At 40.2% G+C, this 20877-nt stretch overlaps 1 protein-coding gene across 6 annotated transcripts; it reads left to right on the top strand.

The window, feature by feature from the left end:
* Window positions 1–1123: 1123 nt before the first annotated feature.
* GABPB1 (GA binding protein transcription factor subunit beta 1) lies at window positions 1124–20872 on the top strand. 6 transcript variants are annotated; one of them, XM_027888976.1, is made up of 9 exons: window positions 1124–1217; window positions 7831–7938; window positions 8770–8937; window positions 9387–9581; window positions 10656–10803; window positions 11144–11257; window positions 12942–13127; window positions 14039–14154; window positions 19082–20872. In XM_027888976.1, exons 2-9 carry the CDS (start codon window positions 7831–7833, stop codon window positions 19232–19234), a joined length of 1188 nt encoding a protein of 395 aa, XP_027744777.1. In that variant the 5' UTR covers window positions 1124–1217; the 3' UTR covers window positions 19235–20872. The 6 variants fall into 6 exon arrangements, with proteins under 6 accessions (XP_027744777.1, XP_027744781.1, XP_027744776.1 ...); XM_027888980.1 differs by lacking the exon at window positions 1124–1217 and adding an exon at window positions 1352–1449 and having other exon boundaries at window positions 10656–10767; XM_027888975.1 differs by lacking the exon at window positions 1124–1217 and adding an exon at window positions 1352–1449.
* The last annotated feature ends 5 nt before the right edge of the window (window positions 20873–20877 follow it).

Genomic DNA, 20877 nt, shown 5'->3' with positions numbered 1-20877 from the left:
CAGCAGTGACTCCAGGAGCCAGTTCTGGGATATTTGTGAGGTGATTGTTGCTCCCTGGAATATGGTTATCTGCATTTTTGTCCAAAGCTGAGTTAGGTAGGTCAAAAGCAAAAAATAATGGCTCAGTACACAAAGTTGCTGCAAGTATTCTTCTGATTATCTAGAAGGTATTATGATCTCCAAAGCAAGAGAAAGGAATTTTGTCGTTGGTATGTTGTCCTGAAAGATGTAGATTATGAGATTCACACTTCACAGTGGTAGAAGATTTATGACTAAGAATAGTTTTGGGAAGAATATGAGCACGACCATTTTGCATTGTTGAAACAAAGCTGGGAGAAATGTTTCAGGGCCTGAGCTGTCAGGTCCAGTGCCAGCCTGGGACTGAAGGCCAGAGACCTCTGACAGAGCAACAAAGTCTTAGGATCATTTTGGAGCTGTCATTCTATCAAATCCTATCTCTATGATCCAAAGGCTGTACTCAGCCACACCTTGAGTGCTGTGTTCAGTTCTGGGCTCCTTAATTCAGGAAAGACATTGAGGTGCCTGGAGCGAGTTCAGAGAAGGGCAACAGAGCTGGTGAAGGATCTGGAGCACAAGTCCCTGCTCCTCTCAGGCAACGACAGGATGACAGTCAAGCTGCACCATGGGAAGTTTAGGTTGGACATTAGGAAAAATTTTTTCCCAGAAGGGGTGATTAAACATTGGAATGGGCTGCCCAGGGAGGTGGTGGACACCATCCCTGGAGGTGTTTAAGACTGGGCATGACAGCGACATGGTCTAGTTGACAAGGTGGTGTTCATTCACAGGTTGGACTCAATGATCTCAGAGGTCTTTTCCAATCAAGCTGATTCTGTGATTCTACGTAAAGCCCTGCCCAGGGCAGGCAAAGCAGCGAAGCTGGTGCTCAGACAAGACACCCACAGCCCCAGCAACCGTGAGGCGGGAAGCGCAACCCCGGCCGCCCTGTGGCACAGGGGAGCTCAGGATAGCTCCCCCATCCTCATTCTTCAAGCTGCCTCTCGGGAGGCCGCCCCCGTCCCGCCGCCCGCCCGGCGGGGGCAGGGCGGGCCCGGCGCGGGCGGCGGGACGGAACATGGCGGGGCCCCTCCAGCCCGCGCTTCCCCGCCTTTCCCCGCGGCGGCGCGCATGCGCGGCGCGCGGCGGCGAGGCCGTATCCCTCCGCGCGGCCCGTGCCCCTCGATGTGTGTGTTAATAAGGTAATCCCCGCGCCCATGGTAAGTGCCCGGAGCCCCTCCGGGCCGGCCCGGGCCGCCCCGCGCCGCCTCGCGCCCGCCTGCGCGCCCGCGGCCGCACAGCGCCGCGCGGTGCCGCGCCACTCCCCTCCGCCCGCCGTGTCCCTCCGCCGGTCGCGGCGCGGACTCCCGTGTGGGGCTCTCGGCCTGCGGAGCCCCGGGTCGGCGCGGCGGCGGCGGCCGGGCCGGCAGCACGGTAAGGGCCCGTCCCCGCGCCCCGTCTCTCCCTCACCCCCCCCGGGCCGGCCAAGCTTTTCCAGGTCAGTCTGCGCCTTTGTATAGGGCCCTGTTACCGGATGTGGAAGTTGATCTCTTCGCTGGTAAAAAATAATTCCACTTCCCCCGGAACCCGGCGCCGCGGCTCCCTCCGCAGCGCCCAGCCCAGCCAGGATTTCCTGTCGGGGAGAGCGGGCGGCCGGCCGGCCTTCCGGGGACCCCGCGGCGCGGGGGGCGCGGGCGGCGGGCAGGGCCGCGGCGGCGGCCTGGGCGGCCCGCGGGGCCGCGGCGAGGGGCCCGGGGGCCGAGGGGCAGAGCGGGGCCCGGCTCGTCCCGCGGCTCTGCCCGCCGGGCAGCGCCGTGTGGGCCGCGTGGGGACGGCCCCGGGCCCCGCGGGGGGCGGGTGGTCGGTCCGGGCCCCGGCCCGGCGCCCCCGGCGCGGCCGAGCTGCGAGCCCGAGCTTGGCGCCAAAGGTGCCCTGGGGAGAGGCGGCTCGGGCGGGACGGGAGCGCTTCCCCGCCGCAGTGCCCCTCGCCCGGAGTCTGTACCTCGTGCTTTGGACTCTTAATAAAGCGTATGGTGGGAGCATAAACGTGGGATGAGGTGTTTTAGTGCGGCCTCTTTTTCCTGTTCTCCTTTGGCAGTCAAAGTAGTTTCCGTTGGTGGGGCACTGGTGAAGTCCCTTGTAGGAAGTCGTCTGTGCTTACAGTTCTTGAAGCATTTGTATGTTTTCCTTTAACCTGCTTACTAAGATAGCTTATGTTTAGTGGGAAATGCTGCATAGTAGAGTTAAATGTGCTTAGAGTTGTGAATGCACACCCTGTCGTTCTTTAGCCTATTTGCTTTTAAGTTATTCATTACTTCTGAAGTATTACTGAGACTAAGCAGTTTGGTTGAGCTGTGTGTGCCCACAGAAGTACTTGTGAGGGAACCTCAGTCTGCTGTGTGAGTGAGGTTAAGAGTGTACGTGGCAGATCAGCACACATTTAGGTAGAGACTCTTGTTCGTGACCCACTTTCTTTGCTGAAACCACTTTGTTTTCTAGTTGGGTTTTTTTAGGCCTATGTGCTAGACAGAAACTGTCGAGGAAGATTCCTCCTAATATAATGGATGCTGTAGTTGGAAGGTGGATGACTTATTTAACGGTATTTCAAGTTTCAATTAATCTGAGACATCCTCTTAAGGCAGTAGTACAGTTCAAAGGCTACATCACAAGCACTTAGATCCTTCGTGTCGATCGTAGCTGCTGTAAAGTAACCTTCTTGGTATCCAGTGCCAAACTTACTTGTGAAAGCTTTGTAGCTTTTTGGCAGTGCCAACCCAAATCTTGGTGCCAGTGGTTCACCCTTGTTGTGTAACACTCTTTAGGTGTTGCAGATAATGGCCAAATTTGTGCTCACCTTTGTAAGAACAAGACTTTTCTACCATCTGTATTATTTAAGGGAGTTGCATTGTTGATTAGAGCTTATTTAAATCAGTGTGTGAACCTAATTGGAAGACAGACCTGCATTAGTATGGGCTTGACTGTCTTCTCCCTTAAGCTGTTCAACAATGTTCAAGCTTTTCTCAGATCAGGTATTTTTCATCTGGTGCATGTCTGACATGAAGGTCATGTTGCTGTTGGAACAAACTAGAGAGAAGTTAATTAAAAAGTCATAGAGGAGAGCTGAAAACACTGGAATTAAAGCTGACTGCAATTAACAAATTAGTGTAATTTTCACTATCATGATAGAAATGTGGATAGTCTAAGCCTGTGATATTTATAGTTAGATTTGAAGTATCACATGTGAAATCGTTGTCGAAATACATTTGATTCCCTTAGGAAACAATACAGGAACTTTATGAGCTTGTCCCATTCAAGTTGCTGTAATCGCTGCTAATTGATATGTACAGTAAAATCATGCCAGAGTATTTCAGTGATGCTAACTGGTATATGCTGTGCTTCAAAATATTGTTGACCTTGGTATGGACAGGCACATAAAATTAGCTAGAAATGGCTGTTACTGTTCATGTGTGATGTTGGAAGTAGTAGGATGATGGCATTCCTGAAGGTCAGGTCTGGGCAAGTAGGTTGATTTTTGTAATAGTGGAAAGAAAAAGACATTCTGAAGGGGCATTCTTTTTCCAGATGTAATGGATGTGAGGGATGAGGGGTCTTTAGCAGTTTTCCAGGTGCAGTTCTGCCATGTATCACTTCAGGAGGGAAACCCGTTTAATTAGCCTTTAGTGGAACTTTGTGCTGCAGTTTTTAGGAATGATTGCAAATCCTTATTAGGTAGGTAGGCAGGTAGGTTGCACTGAGCAGTCTGTGCTCCTCTAGTGGAAGGATGTCTCTTCCAGGAGTGTCCCTTGTACACACACTGGCGGCTGCAGGATCTCTGTGTTGACAGATGTTCTGCAGCAGCTGTTTTGTGCCTGTTGATTTTGACCAGCTGATGCTCAGCACTCAGTGGTAGAAGAGGAACAAGGCTGGGTCCAGGATCCTTGTGGCAGGACACCAGTCTGAAAGATGCTGCAACATTTTAAGCCAAACTTAATTTTTCTTTGGCCTGCAGATTCTGCTGCTCTGTTGTCTATAGACTGTGGTGTGATAGTCCAGGTGTCCCAAGCTGAATATTTTTCAGCTCCACTTGCTCCCCATGGAGCCCATTTCACACACAGATCCACTTATACTCCTGCTGAGTGCTATTATATACCCCTCTGGTCACAGCATGATCTTCAGGGTTTTATAGAATGTATAAAAACTTAAATCTAAGATGGATGCAAAATAGTATGATTTTCTATTGTACTGAAGTAAAATAGCAATAATACTTTGATATAAGTATTAATTACCAGTTATTTGTGGCATCTGGCTAACCATACTGTACAGAATGCATCACAGTAGTGAAATGTGGAAGTTCAGGAGGTCCAAAGAAGTCCAAACCCAGCAGAAGCTCTTCCCTATTTACTCAGTTTTAGACAAAACCCTCTGTTCACACAATTGTGTAGGAGCTGTTAGAAGTCTGAAAACACAATAAGATCGCCATAAGAATCACTGTAACAGTCTCAAGACTATTTCAGAGCCAGTGATGTTTTTATTCTCTGAAAGAGTCCTCATGTAAAGTGTTACACAGCTGTCATGCCGGCCAGGCTTGATGGAAACACAGGAAAGAGAACCCTCTAAGACAGTTCAGTAGAGTTGATTGTAACACACTGGAGTAGCAGCAGAGTCCTGCTTTGAAATGGTCATCTCATTTAAATTTTAAATATATTGTTGTATTACATATATAGAACTTTGCTTGTGATAGCATCACTGCACTATTGTAGTGTTACTAAATGATCTCAAGAGAGCAGCTCAACAATTTTTCCTGGAACAGGAAATTCTCCCACTGCAGACCCTTCTTGGTACGTTGCAGCCATAGCAGTGCAGGAGTGTGGGGTGTGTTACAGAGGGGTTTGATGACCTCACGGTACTGGTTCTTGGAACAGTCTGCCAAATCGAAATGAGCTTTGGGCTGACTACTCCTGGGAAATTTTGAGAATGCATTGGTTAAAAGTGACTAAGTGTCCATGGGTTTTGTTGGAAAGGCCTCTTCGTTTGCTGTTAGTGCATTAGTGACATAATGGGATTTTTATTTTTAGTTGAACAGTGTAATTTATCTTTCTTCCACTAGATGGCCCAAGCACGCTTCCAAGTACCCCGTGAGAACTGCAACTTAATTCATTTTTAAAATAAATTCGTATCATTTTAACTGAAGTTCAAATTCTGCATCATGAAGCATATACAAACTTTGGGGGTGCTTTGTGCTTGTTTAAAATACAAGCACTGTATATCAACTGAGAGAGTGTTGGTTAATGCAAGTAATAGGTGGTAATGAAGATTTCTCTTTTTCCTTGATTAGAACTTTTCTTATTGAGTGTAGTACAAGGCTGTTTAGTTTTACATTGAGATGAGAACTGGTGTACTGACACTGACAGTGTGTTCAACAGTAATTGTTCAGAGAGGCTCTGAAAAGGTGTTGGTCTCAGGCTGCAGTTTTTCCCTGACATCTCTTGGGAATGAGTTGTATTTTGCAGGCCATCATAATTGATTTTCTTTTTGGTGGCTTGATTTTTGCAACATAGGGTTTTTATAACAACTTGGCAGGTTGTTTCACGGTTGTACAGGTGTGGTCAGTGCATTCTGAATAGTTGTGTTATTAAATGTATGGACTGTAATTTAAATCATCTATTTTTGTTGTCTAATAGACATCAAGTATAGGCTTGTTATTGTGACTGTGTTTTTGGTTAGTGGAGACAGAAAGGTGTACACTGAAGGCAGCTCTTGCTGTGAGTGTGGATGGACACTGGAATGAGGCTGAAGAAGTGGTGGGATGTTCATCCATAGAGAGACATTCAAAACTCAACAGGACCAAGCCTTGAGCCAGCTCAGGGTCCCCTCCAGCCTCAGTTATTCTGCAGTTCCAAAAGGAGATTTTATTAGTTCCTTTGCTGTTTAAAACAAAAATAAATACATGGAAAATGGATAGTTGTCTTTCTGAACTAGTTCATAACTTCAGTATTTTGCATTCAGTTCCAGCTTTCCTTTTGCTTCTGAGGACATTGATGTGGTGGTATTAGACCACCAGAAAAAGTATGTGTGTCTGCATGTGCTCTTTTCCTTCTTAAATTGCAGTCCTCAATTGGGAAAAAAAGAAAGCACTATATAAAGGGAGTGCTATATTCCTTCATTTCACTGCTGCACTTGTCAAATACCATCTCTATCCTGTTGTTAGTTTATATCATTACTCCCAGTGTCTCTCTGTAACAGGGATGATAGATTTTCTCTTTTTCCTTCCTTAGGATCTTTCCTAGATTTTCTCTTCTGCTCTTCAACAGCAGTTGTCCCTTCCTCTGCATCTGTTTCTCATTCCTTTTCCCATTGTCAGTATTTGTCCTGTCCTGCCACCTTCCTGTTTCTCTTCCCTTTTCTGACTGGAGACAAATCAGCATGTCCATGTGCACTAGAAGGGTGGACATAAGTGGTGTATTTTGGTGAAAGGGATGTTGCTGCCTGCTGTCACTTCTGTAGACAAAGAGGTGTAATCCGCTCTGGTTCGTGGCCCTACTGATACATGTTGGAATTCTCCATTTGCAGTATTTTGGTCTTCCTTTCTAATTTTTTCCAATGTCCAGTCCGTAGCTTTCAGTTTATTGAGCAGTAGACCACACAGGGTTTGCCAGTTGAGCCAGGGACAGAGAAATTTTTAAATACGTTATTTTTGTGATAGATGTGTATGTTTAAGAGGATTTCTTTCCTGAAGTGATAAACTCTAACTTTGTGTAGGAAATTGGCTGCGTGGCCTTGCAACTGCTGTTATGAGTAATACAGACTTTACTTTGCATGTGACTGGAAACTAAACTGATGAAATCAATTCCATTCTTAGCAACTTGGTAGTGGAAAACATAGCTATAGGAATAAAATGGTAATGATATGTCTTGGTTAGCAACACGTATTATGGTTTAGTTCAGATTTTTTTTTTATTGAACAAATTTAGTAGCAAGTATGAAATAGAGTGGGTTTAAAAAGGTGTATTTCTAGGAAATCTTTGCAACAGAAACAGATAGGTGGCATTTATCTACCTGTATTTTGCATGCTCTGTATTATATGGAACTTGGCTGTGAAGGATGGTACCTAATCACGATGGGAAGGTTTTTCAGTTGGTATCTCAGTCTTGTCTCAAAACTTTGCTTGGTAACTGGGCAGTTGAAGCAGGTAGTAATACTTGTCTTCAGGCAAACACTTCATACATCTGGTGTATGTAGTACAATAATATGCTTGTTTGTCATTTTGCAGCTGGGAATACAGAAATTATACTTTAGGGCGAACAAAAATAGTGATGGGCAGGATGTCAGGAAGGTGTTGTGTTTCACATCTATCACAGTGTGTTTACATAGTGGTACCTCTTAAATGCACGTGGGCGTTTTGGGTGGGTGGATGTGTGACATGGCAGCCACGATGTTGTACCATTGAAAGCTGGACAAAGCTGCAGAAGGTTACAGAATCAGGTGAGAGCTTCTAAACCACCTTCTGCTATAAGAAACGTGCATCCAGTTCAGTTTAAAATTTGTTTAACTTCACAGCTGCTGTGGTTACAGCATTGTAATACTGAAATCTCCACCCCAGTATCAGTTCTGTTTGGCTGGCTACAGTAATTCTAAAATGAAGCTGCTTACTGTGATCAACAAAGCTTGTTCTCATGGCTAAAATGCCAGCTCCAATTTTTGAACTTTTTAGAGTAGCTCAGAAATAATAATTGACAAAAAAAAGGCAGCATGTAGGTACTTAAAGTAGTATTAATGTTTTTGTTTTGCCTTTATATTCCTTTCTGTCCTTCACTAGATGTCACTAGTAGATTTGGGAAAGAAACTTTTAGAAGCTGCACGAGCAGGTCAAGATGACGAAGTTCGCATTTTGATGGCAAATGGAGCACCTTTTACCACAGACTGGGTAATGAAAACTTTTGCAGTGTTTGGTAGATCATCTTACTTTTCTCATGTGAAGAAGAAAATAGTATTGTTACAATTAAGCATTTACATTGCAATTCTTCTTGCAATTCTACCGTCACATCATCTAATGTCTAATTAGAAATTAAAAGTGCCTGTTTCTTCATATGACCTCCTACTGATTTTAGTAACAGACTGTGAATGAGCTCATTCTGGTGACTTTTAAGATGAACTTTGGAGTTGTTAATGGAAGAAAGCAATAATCATCTTCCTAGTTATTGTATTTATGCCTTTAGTATAGTAGGAGGTCTGAATTATGAAAGCAGTGCCAACTGCTTAATGTGTGCAGCTGAGAGTTCCCTGATACAGGAGCTCTGAGTTGTCTTTCAGAGGTGCATATTATTGAAGAGGTTGTATAGGGAGGTCAGGTACCTAAAATTCCCAGGGTATTTATAAGCTCTTAAGAACCTTAATCTGCTTAGTGACCTAACTTTCAAATTAACTCTGTTTTGAGCAGGAGATTGGACTTAAGTGACTTCCAAAGGTCCCTTCCAATGTTGGTATGGTGTGTTGACCAACATCAAAAATGGGATTAAGCCCCTTGAAATGTTACACTTCATAAAGACAGAAAAAACACAGAAAAAGGAAAACAAGAACAAACTTTCCCTCTTCCTCTTCATATTCTGTAAAAGCCTCAACAACTCCTTTCCTTGAGACTGCAAGGGAGAATGATTTTGAAGTGGTGGTTTGATACCTGGGTTCGATAGCTCCAGAATAAGAAGTAGTACTTCATACTGATATCTGTTAAAACTCCACATTTTCTGTTGCACTCCAGCTGGGAACATCTCCACTTCATCTGGCAGCACAGTATGGGCACTACTCAACCACAGAGGTGTTGCTGCGAGCGGGTGTGAGTCGGGATGCCAGAACCAAAGTGGACAGAACTCCTTTACACATGGCAGCATCAGAAGGCCATGCCAGCATAGTAGAAGTCTTACTTAAGGTGAGAACTGCTGAAACAAGTCTGAAATGGGAATATTGCAATGGTTAACAATCCGATATTTACAATTTTCTTTTAGTCATGAAACCAAGATTAAAATTACATGAACAGTTATACTGTGTGCATTGGGAGCTTTGTTTTTCTGTTAAGCTGTAATTTATTTTAGCATTAAAGTCATGATGATTTCAGGTGAATTATTTACTGCTGTTTCAAAATAAGTCTACTCCCGAATTTGACATTGTGTTTAGTAAGAAATTTTAGAACTGAGATATGTTTTAGGGAATCTTTAATCCTTTGAAGTAAATACTTTATTTGGTAGTTAGGTTGAAGTACTTTCAATAAATTTATAAATGTAAGATGACAAGGCATTCCTGGTGGAGAAAGACAATTTTGGGCTTCATTCTTTTCAGATACTTCTAATGACATAGTTTATGCAATGATCTTGTTTGTAGCATGGTGCTGATGTCAATGCGAAGGACATGCTCAAAATGACTGCACTTCACTGGGCTGCTGAGCATCACCACCAAGAAGTTGTAGAACTCTTGATAAAATATGGAGCAGATGTTCATGCTCAGAGTAAATTTTGCAAAACAGCATTAGATATTGCAGTAGACAATGGGAATGAAGACATTGCAGAAATATTACAGGTAACTTTTGATTCCTGTACTTGATTACATATGTCATAAACTAAGCTTTAATATAGCAGTTGAGACACTACATAATGACTGATAATGCCAAACTCTACTTCAGTACATGGAGATGAGAATAATGTCAGTAAATGTTACTTGGCTGAAGAACATTTTCATCACCTACAAAATCAAGGATATGTATCCTTTATTTTCTTACATTTCAGGGTTGTAATACACAGAACTAGGTGGACTCTTCACAACTGAGGTGTAAAAAATGAACTCCCTACTCTGACAGAATATTTTGACTATACCCTAGTGTTCATTTATCTTCCTATGTGGATATTAATTTCCTAACAATTTGAGATCAAGACAGGAGAGAAGAGATGACACTTTTTCCAGAAGTAGAAAAGCTAAGATTGAATTGTTGGAGAAGTGATTGTATTCAGGATTATAATAGATACTTCCATGGAAACGTGTGCTCACTGTTCAGTACTATTGTTAAAAGCAAAATAAGTGATAAGCGTTACTGAGAAAATAATAGAAAGCAAATGAAAAATACCATTATGCCACTGTATAAATCTGTTGCTTCCCTACATCTTTAACTGTCTGAACTTCTGGTCTGTCACTTAAGCCTGCTCTTCATTGCAGAAAGGGTATAGTAAAGAGAAGTTAATAATAATTCAAAGAAAGACAAAAAGGACACTGCCGTATACGTTTCAGAGCAATTGCTAAGCTGTCAGAGCAGATTTTCATGACCTGTGTCTGCCCCATCAGTCTTGGTTCTTCGGGCTTCTGTTTTAGATATGTGAGCTTGCATATCTGCAAAAGGGCCTTGTCTTTATGTGGTCCTCTTTATTTACAGTAAATGGTAGGGAGAAGTAGTGGTGTGTTGTTACACTTTTTGTCTTTCGATTTCTGTCAAGAAAAAGTGTATGTTCTTGGAGACGTGACATGGATGTGTGTGTATTGCATGAGTATATTGAGGGACATCTCTCTGTTTTTATGGAATGTGCAATAATTCTAGCTCTTACAGAAGGTAAATAACTTCTTTATGCCTGCAGTTGGAATGATATGATTGCCTTTATCTCCTAGATTGCAATGCAGAACCAAATCAACACAAACCCGGAGAGCCCGGACACCCTGACGATACACGCGGCAACACCACAGTTCATCATTGGACCTGGAGGGGTGGTGAACCTAACAGGTCTGGTATCTTCTGCATATGCATCCAGTGGAACAGGTATTCAGATGCCTATGGGATAGCCCCTGGGATTTTATGCTTTGATTTTCACACTTATGATAAGCTTTGAGGAAAAATGGTGGTAAGAATAAGTTACCATGTTCCTCTTCAGTGTTTTTTATGTGTTGCAAATATGTATCTGCCTAAAACAGCAATCTTCACAGAGCTAAATTATCAGAAGTTCTACTTGCCTAACAAACTCAGCTTCAGAATAGCACCTAGGTTCAGCAGAGTGCTGCTGAAAATGAGGTGTGTGCTAGAAGCTTCAGTGCAATAATAATGGAAAAAGGGACTTCACTGGTTTTAAATTTATCAGCTAACTTTTTTTTCATCCTACTAGATGAAACAGGAGTGTCTGCTGTACAGTTTGGAAATTCATCAACATCAGTATTAGCCACGTTGGCAGCTTTAGCAGAAGCATCGGCTCCACTGTCTAATTCTTCGGAAACACCAGGTTAGAAAGCATTTAACCTAATTTAATAATAAAAAGTACATAAAATTCAGCATTCCTGTGGCACAGTAAATAATACTTATCCAGATATAGGTACAAAAGGAGAGCAAGGAATGAATAATGACCATATTTATGGGGCTGTTTTTCTTTTATGTAGAGTAGCTTATCTTTAGACAAAATCTCCACTTTTCTTTCAAGGTTTGAAAAAGTCCTTGCAATGTTTCCTTCCAGAACTAAAACCCCAACACTGAATTTGAAACTGAAAAAGATCAAAGCTGTTTGCCACAGCACCTAGTATTGGCACTTGCAACTGGGACTTTTGTGTGACAGTGCTCTTTCTTACTGCTGAGCCTGTGCTAGGAAGCCAAATCAAGTTCAGTACAACACCACTTATTCATGAGGGACTTGCTGTTTTGGTTTACTGAATAAACACTCTGTGAATATTTAAGCAGTGCTATAGGACAGTAATCTCTGAACATAAAGATCCTCAGAAGACAATGACTGCAGTCATTATTTAAACTACAGAATGATTTTTTCTGTGTATGTTATATTGTAATTAACTTTAAAGATGAAAGCTTCAGGGTTTTATCTGCCTTCTCTCATCTTGAACATCACAACACAGGTCTATAGGGTTTTAATTTCATCTCTGTAGATAGAAAGCACTCTAATGTCTGTTATTTTAATCAAAGGCTTTGCTTTTACCCTGACAAATTGAAAATAAAATACAGAGTTAGTGTGCTTGAATTTCTTTGATTGTGCTACGAGTGATCTTGCTCTTTGTCTCAGTATCTTTTTGTTTTAAAAAATAAGGGTGGTAGCACAAGACCCGAGTTGCAGCGTAGTGTGCAAGCTGTGGTTTGTGTTGTAGTTCTGAATGCAGCCTTTCCTTCTCTTACTTTCTTTTATAGAACTGGGAGAGTTCCCTGTTCTGTATTCATTGTCAAATCATGAATTTGAAATAGATAGTTGAGCTGGAATTTTTTACCTATAAAATTATACACATGCAATGTTTGGTTTACTTTTCAAGCTTTATCTTTCTTCTTCAAATATATAAAAATGTCAGCTTTAGTCTTGTTTCATACTTTGTGTAATAAAGTTGTGGGTGTGTTTGAAGTACTCATGTAGTACAGACAAAGCTCTGAGATTCTGTAGAGGTCCTTTGGTTTTTTACCATCTTAAAAACCATTATGTTAAGCAAAAAATCTGTACTGGGTCCTGATGTACAGGTGGCAAGGCATTGGTTGAGAAGTAGTTTCAAGGTAGAACTTCAAGTTTCATTTTTTTTTTTAATTCCACTCTTAGTGTAACTTAGTCCAGCTTATTTATTTGTAATTAAAAGTTATTTGTGTTCTTAAAAGTAGCTCTTCTTGTTGCCATGTTAATACTGAACCCAAAGCTTCAGTTTTGGGTGGGGTATATCTATTAGCAAAATGCTAAAAAAAAATATTATATTAAGCAAGGTAGACCAGGAAGGTGTTGCATGTATTTTTCAAAATGTGAGTGCTTTATGTTGACCTGATGAAAGATTTCTATTAAAATATAATATGCAGTAATATATTACTTGGGGGGGAAGTGTCAAATTTTAAAAGTTCTGGAAGAAATTTTTTCTCAGATGTACCAAAATGCATTTAAAATTATAAAGTTTAATTTATAAACTGACTTAATTTCTTCACTAATCTGTTGATAGTTGTGGCCACAGAAGAAGTTGTGACTGCAGAGTCCGTGGATGGGGCCATTCAGCAAGTTGTCAGTTCTGGAGGTCAGCAGGTTATTACTATAGTTACAGATGGCATTCAGCTGGGTAACCTGCATTCCATTCCAACCAGTGGAATAGGGCAACCCATCATTGTGACCATGCCAGACGGGCAGCAAGGTGAGTGCAGACTTGTATGATTCCAGCTTGAGGAACTCTTTTGGTTACACTAATAATAATGACTTGTTAGGTGGAAATAGCTTGGACAATTTTGTGTACATCAAATAATTCTTGTACTACAGAAGACTCAAACGTGAGCTACTGCAGTTCAGTGGGTTAACAAATGTCAGCTGAGTCTCTGCACTGGGAGAGAGAATGGAAGAATTACTAAACTGGATGGAGGGGAAATGGGACACTTACGAAAAAAGTGATAACTCCTTACTTTGCCTTCAGTAAGTTTGATTCTCGCCAACTTATGAAAACTAGAAGGTGGAGTAAAATAAAGCCTTCTTCCAGTCCTCATGCTGCCTTGCCAGAAATACTGTGGGGAGGTGAGGCTTGGATTTAGAAATCTGATGCACGAAGCAAACTGTGCAAGTCCCGTAGAGTGTGTTTTAAAACTTGACATTTGTCCTGTTAAGAGCAACAGTGACAGAACCAGTGAAAGCCAGGGTGACACAAATGTTCCTGTTGGGCCATATGTACTCTGTAGAAGCTGCTAGTATGATAAGTGCTATTCTGCAATGTGTATGTTTAGGGTGATTTCTTTGCCACCACTACTTAGATAAAAATGATTCCTCCTCTGGTTTCTTCATAAGGGCTGCCAGTGTGAAGCTTGAAGAGTTGTACACTGGAGACTGTAGACCTCAGTAATGAGGAATTTTAAAATTCTTTAGTAGTGTACCAGCAGCTAAAATTTTAGTAAATTTTCACCACACTGATTTTATAATGTACTTTATTATATAGCTGTGTTTTCAAAAGGATAAGTCTCTGCATTTTATTGCCGCTAATAAAATGACTTAAGTAACATGAGTTTTATGTAGTGATGTTGTTTGAAGTGAATGTATTTACATGTACAAATATGTTTTCAGTATTAACAGTGCCAGCAACAGACATTGCTGAAGAAACTGTGATAAGTGAAGAACCGCCAGTGAAGAGACAGTGCATTGAGATTGTTGAAAATCGTGTGGAGTCTGCAGAAATAGAAGTAAGGAGTATATTACATGATCTGTGTTAAACAGTGCTCAGCACTGAGTTATCTGGTTGTGGTTCAGGTTAATTTCTGTGTTACCACAGGATGAAGTGTGTGAAACAGTAACTTGTTCAGTCTCTCCTGTTACTGAAAGTCATCGTGTACAAAGTGTAAAAAGAAAACAGGAGGACCGTTTGCTTCATCCTGTGGTCATGCATGTCGAAGTGACACTTGTTTAAGTATATGATAACATAATTTTTTTTTGTTTTTCCTCTAAGGTCACTGGCTAGTTTTTAAAATTGAGCACCGATATATTATCGAGTGACTTGACTCTTTCCGCTGGGGATGAATGAGAGGACTGTACCCTCATCTTTCTGTTACAGCCACATGCTTGTTCTGATTGTGAGATCATATTTTTAGCAATGTTTCCTTTCCATTCATGATATCTAGATAACTGTTGATGGAAGTGTGAAACAGTAAGATTCTGTGTTTGTCTGTTTTTATCTGTATGTCGTCCCCTGCCTTTTTTTTTAAATTCCAAAGCAATTTACTATTACACAACTTTGCACTATCCAGTTTTTTTTGAAACTATAGTGCAAAAGACCTACAAATGTTGGGAGTGCTTTTACTTTTATATGACAAATAGCTGTAGCTGTTCAATTTAAAAATGGAGCCTTTTTTATATGAGCCACAATAGGTCAACCATCTCATTCCTTCTCCTGTTACTTCTAACTGTGCTGACCAGTTTCAGTCAAAAGGTTATGAAAATTGCTGTCTGCTTTGACTAGACTGTAAGTCATCATTTTGTCAACTCCATGATATTTCATTTATCTAACATTGTAGTCTCCAACTTCTGTTCATATTATCAAATTGTGCCTAATTGAATAGTTTTTGTTGTACAGTATGTACTGTATGTTATCCATATCTAATAACAATAATTACCACCTCTCATCTCTTGCTTTCCCTGTCCCTAAGTTGTCACATCAAATACTTTTGGCCTCTGTAGGTTTGTGGTCATTACAGATTATCCTGACAGTTGAAATTTTCTTGCTGCATTTTTTAAAGTGTATGACTGTTACAATAAAAGCAATTTTTTGTTCACACTTTTAAAAATCTGCCTGAATTATTCGTAAAGGAAATTATGTTTCCTTAAGTATTTAATAATTCGGTTAGGTGAATTTAAAAAAATCCAGATTGGTTAAGGAATAAATTGATCTATTCCTAATTAGAGATAGTTGGTATAGCAGTACCAATAATTCTTTTCAGGGGATTACCAGGTGCAATTTTATATGTTGAACACATTTCTCAAATATAGAAAGAAGTTGGTTTAAATGAGTTATTTTGCTTGTTAAAGTGCAAATTTTGATGACTGACCTGTCCCTGCCTGTACAACTGGAATTGCAGACCTCTACTTCTGTGTGGAGCCAGTTGACTTTAGGCACCTTACTGTGGTTCACAGAGGTACGGTGCTACCTTGCTTTGGTAGCAGCGACATGAAAGAAGGGCACATGAATTTGCTCCAAATTTCTTTGTCACAGACAGTGGTAGATACTTGAATTTGAGGAGAGTGGGACCCCTCTCCTCGTTAAATTATTTTTAAAATATTTTTAAATATAGAAATAAAGAAAACCTTAATTGTTTGGTTTCTTTGCCTCAACCTGATTCATAATTTCATTATAAAGAGTTGATTCAAAGCTGAATCCTTCCTTCAGCTGTTTTAAATTCATAGTGTGCGAACAGTTAACTGTAGTTTCAAAGTTTTTGTTAGTTGAAAATCCTCCCATTCATGTGAAGTAACAAATTTTCCTGTGAAAGTATTGTGAAACGACTAAAGCTGTAGTAGTTTTTAAAATCTCTATTCTGGGTCTGTTAAGTTCAAACATTTTGGTTCATTTTGAAGAGTGATAGTTTTTCTAAGCAGTTGGATATTTTAAACATAGGATGGCAGCAAAAAAAACCCTGTCACACAGATACTCTGTTTTTCATTTCATGCATAATTCATTAATGTACAGTGATTTTTACTTTCATTCTTTCATTTGACTGTTTTTCCCGTGATGCATGTTTGAAAGGTGACACACACGCATTAGAACCAGGACAATCATTCCATTAGACTAAAAAAAATAATCATAATTGTAAACTAATTCTCTTAGTGAATTCATATCCCTGTTTTTGTATGTTGTTCAAAAGAGTGGTTTGGTTATTTTAGTTGTGGGCTTTCCCGTTGTCAATATTTAGACTGTTACGGAAAGTTACATGTAATGAAGAAAATTCCCAGATAAAATGGAAGATTTCCTAAGGGCACTGAGCATCCTCTAATTTGATTTTTACCTGGGTAGGTGTTTATATGATACAAAAGGACTTTCAGATCTTTAGAATTGTGTTCTAAAGAATGTTCCAAGAACACTGTCTGGGTTTGATTAAACTAACATCAGATACAGTCCTGTCTATTCTAGATGACAAAGTTAAGGAACCACTCTGCACTGAGTCCGCTGTAGATAATTGCTCCTCCACAAGCTTTGGGTTCTTTCCACTGCCGTCACATAATATACTTGGCCTCAGTTCCTTCACTCATTCTGTTTGTGTTGGGACAGTATAAAAGGTACACGTGTTTGCTGCTGGACTAATCTACATGCTTTGAATTGCTAGTCTGCCTAGTAGATACTGGTTTTATCTTGGCCTTGCTACTGAGACTGGGATTTTTTCCTTCTTTTCTTATCCAGTCGTTAATATGCTATACTACTTGTGGGTACACAGCTCTAGTTCTGTCTTCTGTGGGAAATACTCTTAAGATGTGGTCTGAGAACCTCTGCAGCCCCAAGTGTTGGCAGTGTGCACACACTCCATAGCAGTGATTCCACCCCCAAATTTTGGCAGTGTGCACACACTCTGTAGCAGGGATGGCTGTTTGTAATGCACCACAGAACTGCTGGCTGGTGAGCTACCAATGGTTCTTATTCTTCTGCAGCCCAGTAGATAAAGCAGCTTTGCTTCTTGGCAGTATTACATTTCTGATGGTTTTTAAGAGACAAATTCATGGGATAAATAATGCCCAGCTCAGTATATCCCAGCCCGCAAAAGGCTGCTTTCCACGTGGAGCAGGATCAGCTGTTTTGACTGCTTCTCTGAGAACTGTCTTGTAGCTCTTTGCACCAACACTCTGTTCCACGAGGCTGTTTTATGTAAGCTGTTGGCTCCCCTCATACTACAGGGATAACTTAACTTACAGCAGTAGCATAAGTTATGCATTTTGGTTGGACTGGTGCTGGAACACGGTTGGTGTGTTTCAGGTCCTTTGAGGTGTAGGCTCTACTGTTCATTTGGCATCTGCCGGTCTAGTTGCTACATGGATTGATCCCCCACAGAGTTGCTTAAAAAGCAGAATGCAAATTTTCAGAGGTGGAAGCTGAACTTCCTTTTCAAATAAAGTAAGGAAGATCAGACGAGCTCTCATTGATTAGCATATGCTTCAAAAATGAAGCAAATCCCAGCTTGTTGCCTTCAGCTCTTAAAGCCCTATGGAAAATGAAGTTGCACTTACTGTTCTGTATTCTAGCCAGCCTTTATAACCTGTTAATAACATCTCTCCTTCACCTGTTGTTTTTGCTGTACAGGTGCTGCTGTTAGGAATGATCTGATCACCTGTGTCATTATATTTCAGCACATTCAGCACAGCATGTGACTGCTAAATGTGACTGTGACAAGTACTGAGAACAGTAGCAAGTTGAAGGGAGGCAGAGTATTTTGTATTTTTCTGACCATGAAAATATGTGAGTGCATCAGAGATGAAGAATAGGGACGCTGATATGGGAGTGTGGGGGGAGTGAAACTTCTAACAACTGTTTCAGGTATTAAGTGGGAATGTGACACTGAACTGCTGGGATGGGAATAAGCTGAAAAGGCAACTTATTTTCACTGGACCTGAGTTTTTTGATAAGTTTTATTTTTCTGGGAGATGGCTTGCTTCTGACAACCTTTCTTCCTGCTCCTATTTAACAACTACAGTGAAAAGAATGATTTTAAATCTAATACTACCTTACTCATAAAGTATGATGCACTTTAATGAAATGGTATTTGGTTGAAGATCAAAACAAAGCTATTTCCCATGCAAATTGCTTTTTCTTTTGGGCTCAGTGCAGCATCAGACAAAATGAAAGTACCAACATCACTGGAGATGGAAATGCATTTTCCTTAGTTCCTAAGGCAGCTTCAGAGGAAGTGGCATTTCCTATATGATTTTGCTTGGAAACCATTTTATACCCATCCCCAACAAACTTGTACACACAACTTCTGCAATTACTTCAGTAAGGATTTTTTCAGTTACTGCATTTGAATTGGAAAAGCTTATCTGGCTAAATGCCTGTTAATTCATAAGGGTGAGGTGTCCTTGGGAATGTAATTCTAACTCTGGATTGCATTGTATCAATCATTATTTAGAGACCAGTGAGATGTGTATTTTGGTCAGTGAGCAGCTGACACTCTCCAGCACGAACAACTGTTAGGTTGCAGTTTTTAATTATGTTATCTGATTAGAAATAAAACAACAAGGGACAATCCTGTTAGATGGGATTCCAATTTTAAAAAATAACAAAGGGAATTGAATCATTGGAGAAATGTTAATATATTTTGCAAATATTTAATCACCATGCTTCCACTTTTTTTATGTAGCTCTTTTTTGATGGAAGACTTGCATGGTACCTTTGCAGCTCAATAGACTCAGGTTTACTGTATCCACATTCCAAAGCCTTATTGTGGGGAGTTGTCTGGTGTTACAATTCGTGTCTGATTTGCACAGCAGCATTCATGCAGGTCTGCCTGAGTAAGAACTGAACAGTTCCTACATGATACCCTAGCACTTGAGCTGCATGTAAAGGAAAAGTATTTGCCTTTTTAACTTGTATTTGATACTTATTTGACAAAGTATTGCTGGTTCTGTTTCTAATAGGAAAGAGAAACTCTTCAGAAACAGCTGGATGAGGCAAACAGAGAAGCACAAAAATACCGTCAGCAGCTTCTAAAGAAGGAACAAGAAGCAGAGGCCTATCGGCAGAAGTTAGAGGCAATGAACCGCCTCCAGACTAATAAAGAAGCTGTTTAATAAAAAATGAACACACTGCAAAGCCTGTTACTTTCAAAAACCTGCAGTACAATCTTGAACTGTACACTGTATAGGTACAGACACGGGATTTCATGATAGAGAAGATGCTACAAGTTGATAACTGGACTTAAGCCGTGAGCTCTGATTAATTTCTTGTAACATAAAAACTCTGAATTTAGAAATTGTGAAAAGTATTTAAAATGAAATACTGTAAATAGTTGGTTTTTTTACAGTTTCAAAATGAGTTGATAAATCTTTTTGAAGGGATCCAGAAACACGAAAAGCCAATGTTTTTGTGAAATTTTTGATTTTAGTATGAATCTAACTTCTGAAAAACAGAACAGTTTTAAGGGTGATGTTGATTTAAGCTGACAACTTGAAAATCGATTATGTGACAAAATTAAATAACAGTTATTTCTACATGATAACAACTCAAACAACTTCTCTGAATAAGACATTTCCAGGTGGAAATCTTTGTACAGCTTTAAGTAGTTGTCTCAGATTCTCTGAAAACCATTTTTGGTTTTTTTTTATTTTAGGTGGTGAAATTTTTATATTTAATTTCAGATATATCCAAGTAGATTTACATGTATATGAAGCTAATATTTTTTAAACTTTTCAGTTTGTACATATGCTGCATGTTTTTATAATTTCTACACGTACATCTTGCATAGGTATTTTTCAGCAAAGATGAGAAAAATTATGAGAAAAATGTTTAGCCTATAGGTCATTTGAAGTAAGCTAGCAGCCAGTTTTATCGTGGATGGTATATTTCTTGGAAGAATGTAATTTGTAATTAAGAAGAACAAAAAAAGAATCTTAATTTACATATTGAGAGGCAAAATCTGGTAGTGGAGGCATTGAAACTTCACTTCGTGTGTCTTACAATTTTCCTGTACAAACATTTTAAAGTTCAGTAATGAATAGAAAAGAATGTCTCCACTGGAACACAAATAATGTTTATTTTAGAATATTCCTGTTGATCTCTCTTTCCCAATAACCTTGAAATTACTTCAGTGATACATTTTTTTCTGAACAGACTTTTGCATTTTAATTATGCAATTGGACAAGTAACTTTTTTATGTTGTAGTGATGCTCTTCCTCCCCAGCATCATTGTTCCTCACTGTGATACTGTGTTTGTGTGTGTCTGTGCAGTGATCTATTATGCTTAAAATTTATATGGCACGTTACATCTTCAGAGCATTGTAAAATCTTTTAAAGAACCCTTTACTGCACTGCCTGAGGCAGGTAAGTGTTATTGTCTCAATTTTATAACTGGTATAAATGCAACACAAGGGAGTGGTAAATGACTGGCATAACACCACGTGAACCTGTGGTCACCTGGGAATGGATCTCAGGAGTTCCTGGCTTCTAGTCCTGTGCTTAGACTGAGCTGCCTTAAGATTGTTCAGTGCTGTGTTACATTAAATTTTGAACTACTGTGCAGATTTGTTTTTTTGTAAGATAAAACTCTTTGTGCTTTGCTTTGTTGTTCCATGTTCACTGCTTTTATGGAATTGTTTATATAAACTTAAGCAAAAAGTCTGGTTTATCTATACTGTACACGGAAAAATTACCCTTAAAACTGTACTCTGGCCTACTTTTTCTATTTTACAATTAAATATCTTTTCCACATATATGT

The sequence above is a fragment of the Empidonax traillii genome, unplaced genomic scaffold (assembly GCF_003031625.1).
Source record: "Empidonax traillii isolate 1590-97213 ecotype Southwest subspecies unplaced genomic scaffold, ASM303162v1 scaffold248:size1534464, whole genome shotgun sequence".
Lineage (NCBI taxonomy): Eukaryota > Metazoa > Chordata > Aves > Passeriformes > Tyrannidae > Empidonax > Empidonax traillii.
This window is presented reverse-complemented; position numbering and strand designations above follow the sequence as displayed.

Coding starts and splice junctions, on each gene's coding strand:
- GABPB1 (XM_027888974.1), top strand. Junction 11,258..12,941: donor TAATTCTTCGGAAACACCAG/GTTAGAAAGCAT, acceptor ATCTGTTGATAG/TTGTGGCCACAGAAGAAGTT. Junction 13,128..14,038: donor CATGCCAGACGGGCAGCAAG/GTGAGTGCAGAC, acceptor ATATGTTTTCAG/TATTAACAGTGCCAGCAACA.